General features: G+C 40.8%; 1 protein-coding gene across 2 annotated transcripts in view; it reads left to right on the top strand.

The window, feature by feature from the left end:
• The window catches only part of MREG (melanoregulin), a 59,455-nt gene extending 38,209 nt beyond the window's left edge, over positions 1-21,246 (top strand). For both annotated transcript variants that reach the window (XM_081260441.1, XM_081260442.1), the window contains exons 3-5: positions 17,240-17,330; positions 18,666-18,829; positions 19,395-21,246. In XM_081260441.1, the coding sequence (XP_081116567.1) occupies positions 17,240-17,330; positions 18,666-18,829; positions 19,395-19,529 (390 nt within the window). In that variant the 3' untranslated portion in view covers positions 19,530-21,246. The remainder of the gene's footprint in view (positions 1-17,239; positions 17,331-18,665; positions 18,830-19,394) is intronic.
• Positions 21,247-21,583: the final 337 nt, after the last annotated feature.

Genomic DNA, 21,583 nt, shown 5'->3' with positions numbered 1-21,583 from the left:
CAAAGAGTATGGAGGGTATGTTTTAGTGGCAACAGATCCCAAACCCCAGACCTACTCCTACTGACTTCAGCCCTAAGCAAGACACTGAACCTTTCTCTAGAATAGGGATAATGGTAGCCATCTCATGGGGTGGTGGAGGATCCAGTGCCAACAGTCCCAAGTGGACATTTAAGATAGTTGTCCCCTTTCTGCAGGCGACAATCCAAGATCCCCAGGGGATGCCTGAAACTGCAAATAGCATGGAACTCTTTATGTACTTTGCTCTAACAGTGATCTTAGCAACTTCGGTTTATAATTTTCCCCCAGGTTGGGAGTGTAGCTCACGGTAGGCCCTTGCCTAGCATATACAAAGCCCTGGGTTTTATTCCCAGCATTGTAAAGGATAAAAATAAATAAATAAAACCTTTTTTCCTTCCCTATTAACTTCCACATTTTCAAGTTAAAGAAATTGCTTTGTGACTTCTCTTTGGCATATCTGTATTGGCGGCATTACTACTCTTGTGCCATTACTAAGTAAAATAAGGGTTACTTGAGCGCAAGACCAGTTCCTCAATAGTCGATCTAATAACTGAGACAGGTACCAAGTGACTAATGGGCAGGTGATTTATATAGCATGGATAATGTGCTGAACAAAGGGGTGATTTGTGTCCCAGATGGGATGGAATGAGACTTTGAGAGATTTCAACACATTGCTTGGAATGTCACACAAGGTAAACCTTCTGAACTGTTTATTTCTGGAATGTTCTCTGTAATATTTTTTGGATCACAGTTGACCATGGATAACTGAAACTGAAATGGCAGATAAGGGGGCTCACTCCTCTTCCCCATAGAAACCTAGAGAGGCTTGCTGAGAAGAGAGAGACCATCAGGATTTGGCCACCAGTGGGGTGGGCAGGGTGGTGGAGCAGGTCCTGAAGAAGGCCGGCTGCAGGGGACAGGGGGTGAGAGTAAGTGGAGGTAGTGAGAATGGCAGGCGCAGGTTCCCTTGCAGCCATTTAGCAGCATGGGGAGGGTGGGAAATGGACTGGAAGAGGAGGCCAGGGGATTATGGGAAGGGCGCTGTGGTGGCTGGCATGGGGGAAGCCTGCCGTCATGTTAAGAAAAGTGAACTGCTTCTTCATAAATCCTTTTTCTCTTGGACTTGGCACTGGGGTGATTATTCCGATGTGCCTGCTGTGGGGCTCTGGCCTGTCATATAGCTCATCATGGAGTTCTGCATTTCTGAACTTTTCACAAAGAAGAAAAGGAATCCTTCCACATAGAAAATGTTTGAAGGATGTTTATCATATCCTCCTAAGCCCTCTAGGTCCCAGGTCTGTCAGGGAGGCCACTGGGACATGGTTTCCAAGCAAGTGGCCCTCTTGGTTGCTTCCTCTTCACTGAAGGACAGTTGGGCAGCCTCCTTCTCCAGGTGGCTCCCCCAGGATTCTGTGCAGAGGACACTAATTGCTCCTTACTTTCCAGCAGTGCTTCTGTTAATGCAGTATAAGGTTACATTAGTTTTGGGCTTTATGTTTTCATTCCTTAGTGCAAGCTCCATGTACTACTCATTTTTATTTTTTGCAAGCTCAGGGCTGTTCTTGGCACAGAAAAGGTGCCTAATAAATGCAGACTGAACATGACATTTAGGTGGATTTGGAGATTCTGGTTTATTCAAACCCTTGGCCTTTCTTTCACACAAAATTCTGTGTAGGCTCGTCCCTGTTTCCGGTACTTTTTGTGCTGAGTTTTTTCAACCCAGGAATATTTTTGTTTATTCCTAATAAATTTTGATATCCACCCCTCTGTATTATTTAAATTGTGATTCTTTATTGCATGTGTTGTGTTAGGATTTCTTTCTACTTTTGTGCTCTTTGACCTTCCCACATCACTCATAAAAGTGATGACCTGGCTCTGAAACTGAGCCCCTCAGTGCGGCTTAGTTTTAGACGGACCCCAATGCTTTTGAGTATTCCTCAGTGGCTGCAAGATGACCCCAGTCTCCATTATCTGTCTCAGATTTCACTCATTTATTAGATGTTTGTCAAAATCTCGATACTGACTGTGTATTACATGTCTTTCTCCTTTTCCTCTGATGTTTTCCACTACCTAAAAGATGAAAGGAAGCAAAACTGGAGAAGCAGTCAGTAAGGATTTCTCAACGTTTTGGAGAGTCAGTCTTGCTTCATCTGAAGTAGAAAGTAGCATAAGATGATGTGAACTGGTGAAGACCAAAAGGAAACAAATAATAGTTGCCATGTTCAAATAATTAATTTCACCAGGAAGCCACCACTTGCAAGTCAAAGTATTTGGGTCCTACATGATGCATATCTCCCTGATTGAGATGTGTTTAATTTTGTTGTGCAGTGTTATAGTCACGTTTGTATGATGTCTTCCTTCCATGTTGGTGGTATTTGAGCCACAGTGGAAATTTCCAAAGGGTTGTTTGTGTATAGTGCATGATACCTGTGAAAATTTAATACTTGTTGATGGTGATTTTGGCAAGAATGAGTAGGAAGCAGAAAGTTTTCAGGAATTCTTTTAGTTTCAAGGCACACTTTGGAAAATATTGAAATTCAAGAGGGGTATATTTTCTATAAAATAAGTATGTTTACTATAATTCTGGTTTCTGTTTATATCTTATGGTCTAATTAAAAGAAAAGCCAAACATCTTGTGTTCTGAAGCAGAATAATAGCTGTCATATTTTATTAAGTGCAAAGTTCAGGGTATGGTATTCTACCATTTATTTATTTATTTATTTATTGGTACCAGAGATCAAACCCAGGGGTGCTTAACCACTGAATCATATCCCCAGGTCTTTTTTTAAAAAAATATTTATTTATTTCTTCTAATTTGTTATACATGCCAGCAGAATGGATTTTAATTCATTACATAAATGGAGCACAATTTTTCATGTACACAAAATATAGTCACAGGTTTGGTATCTTCATACATGTACCTAGGGTAATGATATACATTTCATTCCACCGTCTTTCCTACCCCCATGCCCTCTCCCTTCTCCTCCCTCCCCTTTGCCTTATCCAAAGTTCCTCCATTCCTCCCATGCTCTCCTCCCACCCCCATTATGGATCAGCATGCACTTAACAGGGAAAACATTCCATTTTTGATTTTCTGGGATTGCCCCCCTCCCCCCGTTTAAAATTTTTTTTTAGTTGTAGATGGACACTGTGCCTTTATTTTATTTATTTATTTTTATGTGGTGCTGAGGAGTGAAACTAGTGCCTCACATGTGCTAGGCAAGCACTCTACCTCTGGCTACAACCCCAGTCCCCCCAGCCCTTTTTAATATTTTATTTAGAGACAGAGTCTCACTGAGTTGCTTAGGGCCTTGTTAAGTTGCAGAGGCTAGCTTTGGAACTTGCATTCCTCCTGCCTCAGCCTCTGAAGCCTCTGGGATTACAGGTCTGTACCACATGCCCAGTGTATCCTACCATTTATGAGAAGAAAAAAAACATGGATGGTTACAAAAGAAATCGTTATCTGTATGTAGAGAGGGTGCTGGTGGCTGGGGGACAGAGCCTTTAGCACTTTTTGAATTGTGAATGGATGTATTACTTAACATAAACAAATAATAAATGTATAAGGTAAAATGAACAGTTTGAGGAAGCAGTGCTTCATAGTCATCTTTTTCTTTTAAGGTGGCTGGGCTCTGGAAATAGATGGCCCATCCATCTATAAGGTGACAGTATGTCTTCATAAGGGAGCTGAGCGGTTAGGCCTGTAGTGGTTGGACCTCTATCCCCTGAATCTTCAGAAGAAAAGACAGTTAGAAAAGAGCCAGCTCTCTCCCCTGTTATAACAACAGTTTGCAAGAGCGGAAAGGCTCTCCTCCACTGGGCAAAGTTCAGGGGAGGACTAAAATACAGCCCTGGTTGCAGACAAGGGCTGCGATTGTATCTGTGTCATTGCTGGAGGTGCTGCAGGACAAGGACTGGGATGCGGGAAGCAGAACCCTTGCTGTTGCATCCTCTGTGAGCCCCATCAATCCCCAGCTAAATAGGTCTGCATGCTGTAATTTCTTTCTTGCCAGGGGCAAGAGCTGGTAAAATTTGAGACCAATCTCTTTTGTATTATCTATATTTTCTTTTTTTGTTTATATACTCAGTGAGTGGGCTTTGTAACATGATTCTTTTGAGATGCAAGGACCAGAAAAAGAGCTTCAGTTGCCTAGCTCTAAAGGGAATTGGTTCATAGAAAAGAGTTCCAGAATCCAGAAGTAGGAGTGACTTCAGAGGAGATTGGATTCAGACTTCAGGATGTCTGTCAGCTCTATCTCTGTCTTTCACTCTGTCTTCCTCTGAGAGTTAATTCCTTCCTTAGTCTGGCTCTCCTCAGGGCAATTAAAGCATTGGGATTTTGTGCCTATGGCATCCAGGGGAAGGGGGAAGGGGGAAGCCTGTTCTTGATTGTTCCAAGGCCTCATGGATTTCATTACATCTCCTGGGCTTGAGTTGGGTGATGTGCCCATCCCTGAACCCATGGGATATGCCTATTGGCTTGTCACTGAATCTCAAACCTGCTTTTTAATTTCAAGAAATTCTGATTTGGTTGATCTGGGAGGTGTATCCTGTGTGTTGGTATTTTCAGATGCTTCATGGATAATTCTCATTGTTCAACCCCAGGGCTGCAAATGCCCCAAACATACCATTTACTGATCCTAAAGGGGAGCTCAATGGAGGGGTTTGACATTTTAATTACTCACTCCTAAGTGGTAGGGGAATATATAAGATAGGCCGCATATGTACTGCACAGGTGGATTTCCTCAGATGTCTTATGAGTGTAGCCTTTACTTTACAACCAGGGTCACTCTGTTTAGATCCTCACCTAAAGATTAGCCATAAGGGAAGTGGCCAACTTCCCTTCTCCATTTCTTTCTTTCTTACTATTTCTTTCTTGTCACATTCTCTAGAGACCTTTCTCACTGCAAGCTTTCCTAGCCACTGGTTAGCATTTAACCCAACACTTCACCTCTTCAGTGCCTCAGAAGCCCCTTTCTGTCCCTCACAATCTCACACTGCCCCCTGTCTTCTGTGAGGCCCTTAGGAAAGGACATCGGAGTCACACTGCATCCATGTCTTACAACAGCAGTACAAAGAGCAAGAATCTTATCAGCAAGCATGTTAAGGTAATTAAGATAGCATTCATTTGTCTAGGCACTTGGGTTAAAGCCTGAGAGGTACTGTGTTTTAGCCTAGTTGTTTAATCCAAGTCCGTTCCATCTCATGGGCAGGGTGGACTACCCAGGGAAGTTCTTGTGCTGCAATCACAGGGAATTCTGAGCAGATCCAACAGTTGGTTTGGTTGGCATATTGTACAACTTCCGCTTCCCAGTTCAGGAATAGGTTACTTGTTGCTAACCTATGGAGAATAAGACAAGCATTTAATAGGCACGGAAAATCAGCTCCATGAGGCAGTATACAGGCTACGCTATGATCTTGTCTTAGTAAAGTAGCCTGCACAGTAGGCCTGTCTGGGCAAGTGTATCGTGCCATTCACATGTACTTCAGGGATATAGAATGAGTAAGACACCTTGGAAATATGTAACTGCCATAAACTGATGCACAGTGTTTTTTGGGTGATGACACCAGAAGGTCATATCATGTACTTGTGAGGGTCGGGTTCCCAACACAGTGGGCTAACTTGTAAATTTAGACATTCTCCCTCCCCAAGGGGGTCAGAAGGCAGACCACTAGGGGCTTATTTTATAGTCCATGGCCACCTAATGTTCTTTGTCTCCGATGAGATGTCTTGAGGAGTTGGCAGCAGTAAGTTGTTCCTTGTGTCTCAGGCTGGTCTAAAAAAAAAAATGCTCAGTGGAAGTTTCTTTTATCTGTAGCTTTAATGCTGGTGGCCATCAGTATTAACACACAAAGAAACGGCTGCAGGACACTGATGTCTGGGTTTCTCATTTAGTGTCCTCAGTGCATCAGGCAGATGAGCAGCCCACCCCTGCATGGCAGGTGAAAAATCCATAATATGTCCTGGTCTTGAGTCCACTGCTGTAGGTATGACATCACCTGTGAAATGGGTTCCTTGGTCCCTCTCAGTCACCTGTGGTGTGCCATACACGGCACTCAGCTGGATCAGTCCCTGATTGGCTCTTCTGCTGGGGGAGGCTTGCATCAAGCCTATAATTGTGTCCATGTGAGCCAGTGCATAGCTGGTCCCTTCTGATAACAGGAGGACTAATGTAGTCCAGCCACCATCACTGAAGAGGGACGTCACCTTGCTTGATGTGCCTGTCAGTGGCATCAGATTGTTGTAGGTAGCACTGAGAGCAGGTGAGGCAGTCCTGTCATGCAGCAACAACACCAGACCTCTTTATGGGCAGTCCCCAGCATGTCTCAGCTGCCCACATAGTCTTGCCCTGCATACTTTAATCTGGGTGTAGCCAAGTGGCAGTTTCCTCTGTAGCCATTTTATCTCTACTTGTTGTGCGACCTCGACTGATGCTTCCCTGGTGATGGGTTTCACAGTGAAAAGAGCAGCAGAAGTAGCACACTGTTGTCTTTCCAATGACCCATAACATTCCTCTGTCCCCTTCCATAACTTAGTAATGTTGGTATCTTCTGGGGTGACCCAGTTCCAGTGGGGGTCTTATGGTTCTTAAACCACTGCCATAAGCCTCATCCAAAGCCATCTGGAGTAACATGAGTGGTAAGCTCAACAGTTTTCAATATATCTAATATTTCATGAGCTTGTGCCTGTTTTACTGTCCATTTGGCCAGATTAAAATGGGTCAGTCCATTCCCAGGCTGAACCCCTCCTACACAAATTATATAGGGGTCATAATAACTGAGCTATATTAGGGATGAAAGCCCTCCAATAACACCTTAGCAAGTTGATGTATTTGCTTTACTGTGTTGGGAAGTAGAAATGCCTGAACTTTATCTTTTCATAGCCTGAGATCCGACCTTTGTCCTACTTGACCAAATAACACCCAAGAATTTTACCCATAAGCCAGGGCCCTGCACTTTGTCAGGGTTAACAACCCATTCTCTTCCTTGCAAATGAGTCAGAAGCATTGGGGGAGCCTTGGTGAGCACTGAATGAGAATCAGAATTGATCTTTCTATAAACATGTATGAGCAGAGCTCACCAGGTTCATTACCATCCCGTGACACAGGATGGGGCGATGGAGAAATCCTTGAGGTAACATGCACATCCCACGTGAAGGCAAGGCAGGCTTGACTCTTCAGGACTCCATCTACAATAAAGAAGCATGAGGAAGATCCAGCACACAATGACACGTTTCCAATCGAGTGCTGAGCTCCTCTGGCATGGTGGCAGTGCTATAAGGGATGGCATTAAGTGGAAGAGTCACCTTCTTTAATTCCCTATAATGCAGGAGACATGTTCCATCCTGATTTTTCATGGGCCACATGGAGGAGTTAAAAGGACTGTGGGTTGAGCAAATTAGGTTTATTGAAGCCAATCTGCATATTGTCTCCATTACCTCTTGAAGGCCACCAGAAGCTGATAATGTTGGTGGCAACAATTCTCTGCTGGGCACAGGGAAGACAACAAGTAGGTGTTTAGCTTGTCCTCTTAATATTGTTTAGCTTCATAGATGACATGTTTAATGTTCCCATAACCACAGTCCCCTACAGTAGTCTGTAGGTATTTACCGCAGAAGATATCAACATTGATTATATATTTAGGAACAGGAGCTATGAACTCTGGGTCAGGGAAGGGTGGCAGGTGTCCAAGCTGCAGTGTTAGTGTTACAGTTTAATTTTTCACTGTTTTCCCTCTGTATTCATCAAAAGCAGTTCAGTTGCCTGGGAATTTGTTAGGATTGCACATATATCAATGTATGCTCGGCTCCTGTGTCCACCAGGGCTGTTACTCTGAATACTTTCTGAAGACCAGTGTGTTGCCAATTCTTTACATGACCTCCCATCCAGAGACATGGCTTTGAGCCCTGAACCTTGACCTTTTCCCTGGTTGTCCCACACTAGGATTCCTCAGGGGGAGCTTTGGGCTCTGGTTTCATCACATCTCCCCATAGGAGAGGCTTGTCTTTGTCTCTTTTGAGAGTAAAAAGAGTCTATTTTACCTTTTGGATCACCTCCCTTTTGGTTTCCTTATGGAGAGGTCGTGGCTGAAGCCTCTTATCTTTGGCAGTTGCTTCCATAACTGTACTAGGGTGGCATTAGGTTTTTTCTTTGTTTTCTTTCTATTTCCTGTGGCCATTAAGTCCATGTGCATCTGTTGACAGGACACTCGGAGAGGTTCTTCTGGGTTTACAGACTCCTCTTTTCTGCTGCAATCTGTCGGTCTTCCCTAGATGTGCTGCTGTCAGTTGTACTGCTTGCTGGAGGGGATGCTCTACTAACGGGGATAATATTGATACCAGGGCACCGTACGTGGACAGAGGGGCCATGTGCATTGCTGCATCCCTCATCCCAGTAGTAAATCATAGTGTCCGATCCTGGGAAAGGCTGCACATAAATTGCATGTTTCATTTCCAGTTCCCACAAATAGCTCTGTAGTTCTTCCATAGGTTCTTGTGGGCTTCTGGGCATAGGAATGTCTCCTGAATCTGGCCATGTGTTGGAAAGTGGCAAGAAGCAGACAAGCTAGTAATGACCCACATTTGCATCAGCGGCACGGGCTTAAAGCTGCTGAGGTAAAGCAGGGTGAGCAGTTACTGAAGCCACTTTAGACAATTCTGTACTATTCACTGTTATCCAGCCTGCTCCAGTGTCCCACAAGCAGGGCAGCCAGTGCAGGCACACTTCTTTTGTTTCCTGCCTGAACTTGGACCCCAGCTCAGCAGGGGTACAAGGTCTGATGGTGATATGTAGACATCCCTCTGGAGCTGGGAACAGATCTAGGTCAGCCCCTCAGGCCACTCCTCTGGGTCTTGCACTTTTGGTTCATAGCTGGTCTAGCTTCGGTAATATCTTCATGCTCCACCTTAGCTTCTGAGTGACTGGCACCAGTGGACCCCTGAATGGCTCTCACATCTCAGGGCTCCAGTTTTTTTGAGTCATCAATGTCCTGATACAGGTTCTGGGCCCATAATGTCCCGTCAGTTTAGCATAACAGCAGGCCATGTCCTGCAGACACTCATCTGCAGGTTCTAAGCATTTCAACAGCAGATCCTTACTGTCAGGGCCTTTTTCTAATTTTAATTCTTTCTAAGCTGAGCCCGAGTGGCTGGCTCCTGGTCTGTGGCTGACTTTAATGCACACAGGAGGAACCTAGCCACCAGGGCCTGACATCTTTGTTTCCTTTTGCTTTCTCGTGACTACTTTGGATGCTGCTTCTAACACTTGCATTATCTGCCCCCACTTTGAACTCTCAGGGCATCCCCATGCTCATGTGACAGTCCCCATCCCTCCAATAGGGAACAATCACAGTGAAGTTCATGGCCAGCCTGGGATTCCCCCTGCAGACTCCATGGACTTTCCCCAACTCTGGAAACAACTCAGCACCTGTCTCTTTGGGATCCTGCCAACTATGTCATGACGCTATTCAACCCCAGGGATGCAAGCACCCCAATAAAAAGGAAGAACTTGGAGGACTCAATGGGGAGGTTTTGGGTATTTTAGTCACTCCTTGGTGGCAGGGGCAGGTGGCAATATACAATGGAGGGCCAAGCTGTGCTTATAAACACACACACACATATATGAATGATAGGTGGCATGGCCTGCCCATTGCACAGGTGAATTTACTTAGATGTTTTATGAGTACATCTGTTACTTTACAACCAGGGTCACTCTGTTTAGTTCCTCACCTGAGCATTAGAGATAAGGCCAGGCGTGGTGGAACATGCCTGTAATTCCAGCAACCTGGGAGGCTGAGGCAGGGGAATCACAAATTTGAGGCCAACCTAAGCAACTTAGTGAGACCTTGTCTCAAAATAAAAAGTAAAAAGGGATGGGGATATGTTCAGGGGTTAAGCACCCTGGGCCAATCCCCAGTACCAATAATAATGATAATAATAATAATAAAAATAAAAAAGATTGATGATAAGGGGTGTGGCCAGCTCCCCTCTCTATTTCCATAAAAAGGTCTTTTGGAGACCGTTTTATCTTACTGAAAGCTTTCCTAAGCACTGATTAGGGTTTAAGCCAACATTCACATATAGCTAAGTTGACTTTATTAACTTAAATCCATCAAAGTTTACTTAGAGCTGCAGATACAATTGCTCTCCAGAGAAAAATCTGAATAAAGGGGAAAATAGATGTTGGATAAGCAAATATCGTATCTGTCCTGTGACAGACACATTAGCATCCCCAGTATTTATACCCTCTTCTTCCTTCCTACTAGGACCCAGCTTTTGTTTGGGACAGCAAGGTTCCAGCCCTGAGGGATGGATCCTGATTGGTGTAAACTGCTGTTGAGAGACAGAGACAGAGATCATACAGAGAGAGAGAGAGAGAGAGAGAGAGAGAGAGAGAGAGAGAGAGAGCGCGCGCGCTGGAGCAGAGGAAGAGCAAATTACTCCTTGTCCATATGGGCAGTCGTATCAAAGAAGTTTAAAGATAATATACAAGAAATTGAAAGTATAGCTGGGCTTGGTAGCATGCACCTGTGGCTCCATAGGCTGAGGCAGGAGGATCTCGAATTCAAAGCCAGCCTCAGCGACTTAGCGAGGCTCTAAACAACTCAGTGAAACCCTGTCTCTAAATAAAATACAAACAAAGGCTGGAGACATGGCTCAGTGGTTAAGTGCCCCTGAGTTCAATCCCTAGTACCAAAAAAAAAAAAAAAAAAATTGGAAGCATAAGCCTATTATTTGAAGCTGTAGAGTAGATCACCACCAAAAAAAAGAGAAAAGGGTGAAATATTCAAACATAGCTACCTCTGAGAAATAAGATTAGAAAAAGAGAATGATAAAGGAAACCTGTGGCTTTTAGTTTGTCATTTTATTTTCTTTAAATTTTTATTTCTATTATAATGTCCTTACATTATTTTTATACCTAAAAATAAATTGGTCTCTTTTGAGGTTGCTCCTAAGAGTTTAAGATGATTTAAAATATATATAATCTATTGTTAAAGGACATTTAAAAATGTATAAATCATATTTTTAAAAATAGTTTTTAACTGATAAATAAAAATTGAATATATCTGTTATACACAGATGATGCTTTGAAATACGTGTGCACTGTGGAATAGCTCCATTGAGCTAACATTTGCATTACTTCACATACTTATCATTAGATCACCTTTTAATAAGAAGTAGAAATCACTTGTTAATTGTCCCAGTTATCTACAACCTCACATTAAGATAGTAGGGATAAGAATCAAATTGTTTCTTAAAGTACTTATTTGACAAGTGGAAATTGTATGAAGTACAAGTGATGATTTGCTGCCTATATACATTGTATAATGATTACCACAGTCAAGTTAATTAGCATATCCATTACCACCCATAATTCCTATTGTTTGTCTGTGGGGGTGAGAGCACTTAAAATCTGCTATTTGAAATTTCAAGTAAACAAGACGGTGTTATTTACTATTGTCACCGGTCACCATGCTGTGTATCAGCACAATATCATTTCAGCATAACTCATTATAGCCACCATACAGAATCAGTCAGTATTCATCAATGGATGAATACACACACACACAGAAAAATGTTATTTTGCCATAAAAAAAAGGAAATCCTGTCATTTGCACAATATGGATGAACCTAGAAGTTGTTGGGCTAAGTGAAATAATCAGACACAGAAAGACAAGCACAGCATGGTCCCTCCTATGTATGGAACCTGAAAGGTCAAGTCACAGAAGCAAAGAGTACAATGAAGGTTATGGAGGTTTGGGGGGTGGCGAAAATAGAGAGATACTGGCCTGAGCATCAAACGTTTTAATTTTGTGCACAGGGAAGTGATCTGAGGAGGTTACAGCAGGGCTCAAGGTCAAGGCCAGCTCCTGGAGAACTAGCTGTTGATGGTGGACTGAGATCCAGGTTGCTCTGCCTTTCATGTTGTTGCCTCAACCTTCTTATCTAGTAGCCCTAATCTGATTTGGCCAACAACAAAAGAGGAGAATAACCTTAAGAATTCAGTTATAAAGGTCTTCAGTTATTAATTTTAATGACATGTTTTTCAATTTGACTTGGTTCCCAGGTCTCTTGTGCAGTTAACTCTGTATTTTCTTTTGCTACACCTTTGTTAATTTATTTGTTGTTAAGATCTAGGGCCACAGAACCATAATGACCACAGTATATTATTTCAGAAATTACTGGAAAACAAATTATTTTAGAAAATAAGACTTTAACTTTTGATGTCTACTAGAATTGAGTTGAATTCACTTGTGAAGAATGTTTAACTGATCTTTGTTACTTTCAAATTATCCCAAGCTTAAAAGATAAATCTTTACAATATGTAAATTGTACATCAGTTGACTTGCTCTTCCAGGCACAGTGGTGCACACCTGTAATCCTAGCAACTCAGGAGGCTGAGGCAGGAGGATTACAAGTTCAAAGTCAGCCACAGCAACTTAGTGAGGCTCTAAGCAACCTAGTGAGACCCTATCTCAAAATAAAATACAACAAAGGATTGGGAATTTGACTCAGTAGTTGAGTGCCCCTGGTTCAATAGCTGAGTACAAAAAAAAAAAAAAAAAAAAAAAAAAGACTTGCTCCTTGCTTGTCTTTAATACCAGGAAGTAGGTGAATAGATTTTGTACATCCCCATTCCCCCATTCCTCATTTACTGCACTTAGATTCTGTTCGCTGGGTCATATGTTTAAGAGGAATTCAGATTCTCCAGTTATGATTTATTTTGTGAAATACCAATTCTTAGATAAAATCCTACCAAAAACTTCCATTGGTTTAAGAGCTCTATATGTTGCACAGAATTTCTAGATACTATAATGTGTTTATTCATGATGATTCTGTGAAAAGAAGACAGTAATGGTATGCATATATGTGAAATGCCTAGTTTCATTCCACTGATCTTAACAAGTACCTATCATGTGCAAGTTGCCTGTGAGCCACACTAAGGGACAGTGGGATCCAGAGATGTACTAGGTACAGACCCATTCTTAGTACTGTTAATTAGGTGTATGTTGCATCTGTCAGAGTAACACTGAATGAATTTGTATAGCATTCGGTGTGGATATTTAGGAATAGCAAAATAGCTCATAGATGGACAGCAGGAAGGGAACATACGGATAGTCCAAGGACGAGTGGATCTCTGAAAAATAGAGATTTGTCTACACTTAGAACAAGGCCTGAGGTATCGGCCTAAGGAACTAAGAAAAACTAAGAGACCTTCAATCACGAGTTAGTGAAGCCACCTAGTGGTTGGTTACTTGTGTTAAGGTGTGTGGACATGAAGCAGCTCTGTGGATTGTGTAACTAAAGTTCTGATCACTTTTCACTAAGTCCAGAAAACAGGGTCAGTTTTATTGACGATAAGCATATACCACTTATAAGTACCACTCTGTCTGATGCATTGTTTATAGTCTTTATGAAACAGGATTTAAGGCAACTCACATGAACTAGAACATGAGAACAAAAAAGAAAAGATCATAATGAAGACATAAAAAGCAGCCCCCTAGTTGTAATCATTAAAAAAATGCCTACCAAATCATATATATATTTTAATATCTTTATTTTATTTTTGTGTGATGCTGAGGATTGAACCCAGGGCCCCATGCATGCTAGACAAGTGTTCTACCTCTAAACCACAACCCCAGCCCCCAAATCCTATATATATTTTTTTTAATGAAAAGACTAAATTTCCAACTTAAAATAGAAACTGATCAGTTATAAAATTTGATGTCCAGAAAGTTAAAATAGTGTTTAGGAAAAATAAAATCTCATTTGATGCTGAGAACAGACACATTTCTTCTGGGTGTCCTGAGGAATGGGCTAATAAGTAGTGGAATGCATAACATTTTCCTCTCATAGTAGAAATCATTCTAAATCTTGGAGGATTTTTTTTTCTGTTTTTAAATTGCATCTACACTGATTTGTGCCCGCCTTGAATTTGAAAGGCTTATATTAATCTGTCAAGCCTCACAGAAGGCCTTAGGGCATATATTGCCACATAGCAGATGAGGCAACTGAGAGGCAGAGAACTTCCCTGTGGTCAGGCTGTTAATATAGAGTGAGCTGGGATCCAAACCTGGACAGTCTGGGTCTTTTCCAGTGTGCTATGCTGATTGGGCAACAAAGTATATAAAAGACCCATCTAATGAAGAGGACAGCACTCAGGTTTTCTCCCCCTCAGTTTTTCCAGTCTGTAGGGAATTGGAAAGAAGAAAAAGTATATTCTATAAAAGGACCTATCTATAAAGTTCTATGTAGATAACCCTCTCTAAAAACAAATTTCCATGACACTTCAAAGGTGTACTTAGTTCCATGAAGATTCTAATGTTTCTAAAAGATTTAGCCTCTGTATGGGGACAGTGTGATGGCCTAATACACAAGACTGATAAAGAACTTTTCAGAATGATAGCCTGTTAGTGGCTTGCTGAGTTCTCGAAAGATTCATCCCATCAAGGGAAAGTAAATAAGACAGAGTGGTTTTTCTGCATCTATTGAGATGATCATATGATTCTTTTCTTTGAGTCTTATTGATGTGATGAATTACAGTTATTGATTTCCGTCTGGTGAATCAACCTTGCATCCCTGGGATGAATCCCACTTGATCATGGTGCACGATCTTTTTGATATGTTATTATATTCGATTTGCCAGAATTATATTGAGAATTTTTGCATCTATGTTCATTAGAGATATTGGTCTAAAGTTTTCTTTCTTTGCCTGGTTTTTGAATCAGGGTGATATTGGCCTCACAGAATGAGTTTGGAAGTGCTGCCTCTTTTTCTATTTCGTGAAATAAATTGAGGAGTATTGGTATTAGTTCTTCTTTAAAGGTCTTGTAGAACTTGGCTGTGTATCCATCTGGTCCTGGGCTTTTCTTGGTTGGTGGGCTTCTGATGGTGTCTTCTATTTTATCACTTGATATTGGTCTGTTTAAATTGTGTATATCTTTCTTGTTCAATCTGGGCAAATCATATGGCTTAAGAAATTTGTTGATACCTTCAATATCTTCTATATTATTGGAGTATATGTTTTCAAAATAATTTCTAATTATCCTCTGTATTTCTCTAGTGTCTATTGTGATATTACCTTTTTCATCACGTATGCTGGTAATTTGAGTTTTCTCTCTCCTTCTCTTCATTAGGGTAGCTAAGGGTATGTCAATATTATTTATTTTTTCAAAGAACCAACTTTTTTTTTCAGTTGTTTCTATTTCAGTGATTTAGACTGGTAGACCAATGGTACAGAATAGAGGACACAGAGACTAACCCACAAAATTATAATTATCTTATATTAGACAAAGGTGCCCAAAACATGCACTGGAGAAAAGATAGCCTCTTCAACAAATGGTGCTGGGAAAACTGGAAATCCATATGCAACAAAATGAAATTAAACCCCTATCTCTTGGCCATGCACAAAACTCAACTCAAAGTGGATCAAGGACCTAGGAATTAAACCAGAGACTCTGAGTTTAATAGAAGAAAAAGTAGACCCTAATAATGTTCATCATGTGGGATTAGGCCCCAACTTTCTTAATATGACCCTTATAGCACAAAAATTAAAATCAAGAATCAATAAATGGGATGGATTCAAACTAAAAAGTTTTTTCTCAGCAAAAGAAACAATCAGTGAGGTGAACAGAGAGCCTGCATCCTGGGAGCAAATCTTTACCCCTCACACATCAGATAGAGCACTAATCTCTAGGGTATATAAAGAACTCAAAAAGCTAAGCACCAAAAAAACAAATAAGCCAATCAATAAATGGGCCAAGGACCTGAACAGACACTTCTCAGAAGAGGATATACAATCAATCAACAAATATATGAAAAAATGTTCATCGTCTCTAGCAATTAGAGAAATGCAAATCAAAACTACTCTAAGATATCATCTCACTCCAGTCAGAATGGCAGCTATTATGAAGACACACAACAATAAGTGTTGGTGAGGATGTGGGGGAAAGGTACACTCATACACTGCTGGTGGGACTGCAAATTGGTGCAGCCAATAAGGAAAGCAGTATGGAGATTCCTTGGAAAACTGGGAATGGAACCACCATTTAACACAGGTATTCCTCTCCTTGGGCTCTCCAAAGGACTTAAAAACAGCATAATACAGGAACACAGCCACATCAGTGTTTATAGCAGCACAATTCACAGTAGCTAAACTGTGGAACCAACCTAGATGCTCTTTAGTAGATGAATGAATAAAAAAAATGTGGCATATATACACAGTGGAATAGTACTCAGCAATAAAAGAGAATAAAATCATGACATTTGCAGGTAAATGGATGGCATTGGAGAAGATAATGCTAAGTGAAGTTAGCCAATCCCAAAAAAACAAATGCTGAATATTTTCTCTGATATAAGGTGGCTGATTCATAGTGGGGTAGGGAGGGGGAGCATGGGAGAAATAGACGAACTCTAGATAGGGCACAGAGGTGGGAGGGAAAGGGAGGGGACAGGGGGTTACCAAGGATGGTGAAACGTGATGGACATCATTATCCAAAGTACATGTATGAAGACATGAATTGGTGTCAACATACTTTATATACAAACAGAGATATGAAAAACTGTGCTATATATGTGTAATAAGAATTGTAATGCATTCCACTGTCATTTATTTTAAAAAATCAATTTAAAAATTTTAAAAAATAAAGACAGAGTGGTGCTGAGCCTTTGATGTAGAAAACATTGGCTAGGAATCAAGATGCTTGGGATTCCCAGGTTCCGGCATTTCTAATAACAAAGGGAGGTAAGACTTTGGTTTAAATATTTATCCTAGAACCTGTGAGCAGGACGACAGTGAATTAGTTAAGTTCTTTGAGCCTCCATTTCTTCATCTATAAATTGGCTTAAATACAGAAATTATATTAGTCGTTCACCACACACAGGCATTGTGCTTGTATATCTTTAATCTTTATAACAATCTTAGATGAAATATTTACCATTGTTTAACCCATTTTGCAGGTGAGATCTCTGAGAGAATAAAGTGAAGAGTTTGATATGTTTGTGGAAAGTGCCCTATCACCTTGTCCTCAGCAGATTCTGCAGACATGCTAGCTGATGGTGTTCCTGCTGGCTCTATCTCATCCATCCCTTGCTCTTCTTGTAGGCATGCTTTGAAGATTTGTCAAGAGGGAGGTCATGCGTTAAAGCAACAAGACAGTCAAGAATGAGGTAGAGGTTTAGGCCAGAAGGTATGAATAATACTGAATTTTAATTTTCTTACAGGAGTGGCAAAAACTCAACTATGATATCTATGCCCTGCGGCAGATTCGAAGGGAAGTGAGAAACAGATGGAAACGCATTTTAGAAGATTTGGGTGAGTCTGAAAGAAATTGTGAAATGGTAAAAATAACCAGTTGTGATCATTACTCTTTCCACCATGGTTTTTACAAAAGGAATGCCAGTAATTGGCTAATTAAATCTACCGTGTACTAATTATTTTCCCAATCCTGCTCTCATATCCTTAAGCAAAAAACCTCTGATATTTCTTTTTTCAACAGCCCATGTCTCGAGGACATACTGTGCCATGTGCTACTCCATCTGTCCCCATACAGGGTAGCACAGGGCAGTGAAGTCATCTGGGGACTACGATTTACTGTTTCCCCCGTACATTGGATTAAATGGAGATAATTGGCCAGTTACTAATAGCTTTATAGATGAGGCAGGCTAGGACACATTTGGTTGTAAGAGAGGCAGCAAGACTTGGTACAAAATTTCTGAACAAGTAGAAGGAAGAAAAGTTTCAAGGTTGGGGAAAAACCCCTTGTGTCATTAGAGTAGATACCAGGTAATAGTTTTTCTTAATTCTACCAGGTTGTGATGTGATAAACATCATAAAATAAATTGTTTTAATATTTATATTAACTATTAAATAATATAAGATTAATATAAAAATTAATATAAAATAAACCTCTCATCATAAAATAAACCTGTTTTAATATTTACAAAATGAATTTATCAATTTTGAAGTCCTTGGTCCTTCTGCTTTGAAAGCGCACAATGTCCTGGGATCGTCACTTTTCAAAAGAGGGTGCCATGTGATAGCCCTTGATGTTTAGTGGGATGCCATGGGTTGAGGTGGGCCTCTGTCTTCTTTACTCACCTGATATTCTCGTGAATCAATAGTCTTCTTTTTACAATTAAGCTATTCTCTGAAGGTTTAAGTCTTGGGGCCTTTTCTACCTTTGGGTAAGTAATTTTCACCAGCCAACCATATTTCTCTGAGGAAGAAAATCTGGGCTTGGAGAAATAGGGATCTGGAGGTGATGTAGGGCGGGGGGAGGGGGGCAAGAAGGAATTCTAGAGACAGGGCCTCGAGGAGGCAAGAGTAGAGTGGACAGGGATGAGGGTTTCAAACTAAACCTAAAGGGCCGAAAGAGGCAGTGGGTGAGTATATGCTTTTAACTCTGAGGGACAATTTAACACGGAAAAGCCAACAGGGAGAAACAGCAAAAGTATTTTAATTAAAGACTCTGCCAGTTACACAGAGCTGGGGAGCAGCACATGGAGTAGTGCCTCTGGCTCAGTCTTCCGATGTTTATATACAATCTGCATTCGGGTCCCTTTTCATCTCCTAGGGGGCAGGAGCCTTATTGCAGGGCAGACATTTCCTAGTGGCTACTTTACATGAAGGTCAATCTTCTTGCCTCAGGTTTTCAAAAGGAAGCGGACTCTTTGTTGTCCGTGACTAAACTCAGCACCATGAGTGATTCTAAAAACACAAGGAAAGCTCGAGAGATGCTGCTGAAACTGGCTGAAGAGACCAGTATTTTTCCAAGAAGCTGGGAGCTCTCAGAGAGATACCTATTTGTTGTGGTAAGTGGATGCCTCTTTTTTTATGTGCCCTAGATTTTTGCCTTTTGCTTTGATTTTTGGCTTTTCTAGTATTTAATGTGCTCTTCATTCTGAAGCCATCAGCCACCACTGCAGGAGGAGGTGACAGCTCATGCTGCCATCCTATGCACTGGCTTCCAGTGGCCAAGTGGCACCAGAGTCACCTGAACAGCTTTAAAAATCCAGTTTTCTGGATTATACCTAAAGCTCTTGCAGCTTGGGATGTGGTTCAAGAGTCTGTTTTTCTGTTGATTCCACTGTGTAGTTAGATTTCTGAATGATTTGTAGGTCGAAGAGATGTGAGGGATATTGCTTATATAACCTAAGATTGAAAAGTCATTTGGAAGGACCCCAAGACTGGTGGAGTGTTTCTTGGGTAATATAAATAAAGGGAGAAGGTATGTTTTAAAATTTGTTGGGAAAAATTTAATAAATATTTTACTTGTTCATTATTATTTCTAGGGAGGTTTTGTTTTTATTAGATTGATTTTGCTTGGCAACCATCTTTGTTTCTCTTTTATATTTATTTATTCATTCATTTTTGCAGGACCGTCTTATTGCTCTTGATGCTGCAGAAGAGTTCTTTAAAATTGCTAGTCGAACTTACCCCAAAATGCCTGGGGTCCCTTGCCTGGCTAATGGCCAGAAAGAACCACACTACCTTCCATTTCCAAGTCCCTAAAGGAGACTCAGAGGCAGAATGGGAATCCTTCCACTCGGACTCAACAGCAAACCAAAGTTGGATGTTTGCACGTAGAAGATTGCCAGCAAGTAGAGGGCCTAGTCAGAAATAATCCTGAGCTCTACAACAATGTCGGGTTTTTGTGAGGACTTCTAAGAAATGTTCTGGTTTCATTGAAGCACCCCGGTGACCGATCTTGCATCTAGAAAGGAAGTTGAAGAGTTGGTCAGTGGGGGAATTCATGATGGTAATTAGATTCTAAGAGCCCATTGTCCCAACCTTCATTTTGGTTGTACAATAAGCTCCGATCATTGGTCCTATTTGGGGAATAGGGTATTCTAATTTCTAAAGCAATAGAGCTATCATTGAGCCCCAAATAATTAGAATAAAATACAGGCTAATCCCTCACCTCCAAAGACTAGGCATTATGTGACCTCTCTTCGATTTGGAAAAGCCTGCAGAACATTGGAGGGTATCCCAGGTGTCATTCTCAATATCAGTTATGATTATTGATGAATCGGTAGAAAGGTCCAGGAGAGATGCTCAGAAGTGGGTTCCAACTAGCATGGCCTTTAGGCAAACTTCCTGTTGCTACAGATGAAAAGTTCTGTCTTAATATGAGGTACATGCATCTTAACACCCTCAACTTTGTTATCTGGTGACCTCATTTTTGCATATTGTCCATTTCTAGTTCAAAGCCCCTGGCATTTAACTGGGATAGCATCTGTAAACTGAAGATATGTGACCTTCACTTCCTTCTCTTGTCTTTAATCTGTTTCCGACTTGTGAGCCAAGAGTCTCACCTGCCCAGGGAGCACCTATGCAGACCTGCAGATGTGCAGGCAGCAAAGCTATTGCTGGGCTTTCTTTGCAGATGATTTTCACATTGGAGCAATGCTATCCACAGAGCTTGCTTCTGTCCACAGCTTCAAAAGTTACTTGCCACTTAAGCAAGGTGCTTGCCAAGAGACTGTGGTTCATTTTGTTGAAAAGCCTTTAGGGATGTGTAGGATTTATCAGTAGAGTCCTGAGAACAATGGCAATATTATTATTATTATTATTATTTTAACAGATTTTGCACTTCTGACTTCAGGTTAAAAACTAACTTGTATTAGTCCAAGAAATTGTGACTTGAAAATTTTCATATCATGATTAGCTTTTTGGGTAGTGTCCACTATGTTTAAAATATTTCCTAAAAGATACATGTTCTCCATTTATTAATGCATTACAGGCCAATTTAGCTGATGTGTTTCTGGAAAATCCTTTATAGTTTAATAAATAAACTAAAAGTTTTATTTAAAAATTATTTAGTACTTAAACTCTTGTCTCATGTTGTTTAAAATTAGCCTGCAGATATTTTCCTCACTTCTGTAGGCTCTTGGAAGATAAACATACAAATAGCAAAACAAGCAATAAAATAAAAAGATAATCTTAGAATGTCATACAGTTTTAATATCTGCACTCAGAATTTATGTTTTGTCTTTCTGACTTTTTCAATGTCAAAATAGATGAGATTATTTGCATCTATGGAGTTATAAATTGTTACCATAGTTTTTATTTTTGGTAATGAACCAGTAAGAAAAAGATTGTCTGTATGATTACTAAAATACATGGAATTATCCAGAAATTTTTTTCCAAGGAATTAAAAACTTCTGTATTTACTTGCAAGTTGGATGTGTGTTATATTTTGGAAAAATAAAAAGGAGTAGATATCCTTTCCATAATCTCTTTCAATTAAAGGGCAGAGAAGCCAAGAGGCAGATGGGTTGAAGGACCTCCTGTCATCCTAAACACAGTCAAGAGGTGGATCTGTACTGCAGTGAGTGGAAATGGCTGGGTGGTGAAGGGCTCATGGGTGACTGAGGTGGCCACTTCAGAAGTCACTGTGTGCTCAGCAGGACCAGGGGCTGCAGATGTGCAGGAGATTGGAGGGCTTTCCTACGTTTAATCATCTCCTTTTTGACGATTTCTTAAAAGTTCATCTGAATATGCAGGATGATTTCAAGTGGTAGATGGATGGAAGTGTTTATATTAATTGCTATTTATTTTAGGAT

The sequence above is a fragment of the Spermophilus citellus genome, assembly GCF_964194105.1.
Source record: "Spermophilus citellus genome assembly, chromosome: 11".
Classification (NCBI taxonomy): domain Eukaryota; kingdom Metazoa; phylum Chordata; class Mammalia; order Rodentia; family Sciuridae; genus Spermophilus; species Spermophilus citellus.
Note: the sequence above shows the minus strand (reverse complement) of the source record. Positions and strands in the feature narration are given on the sequence as shown.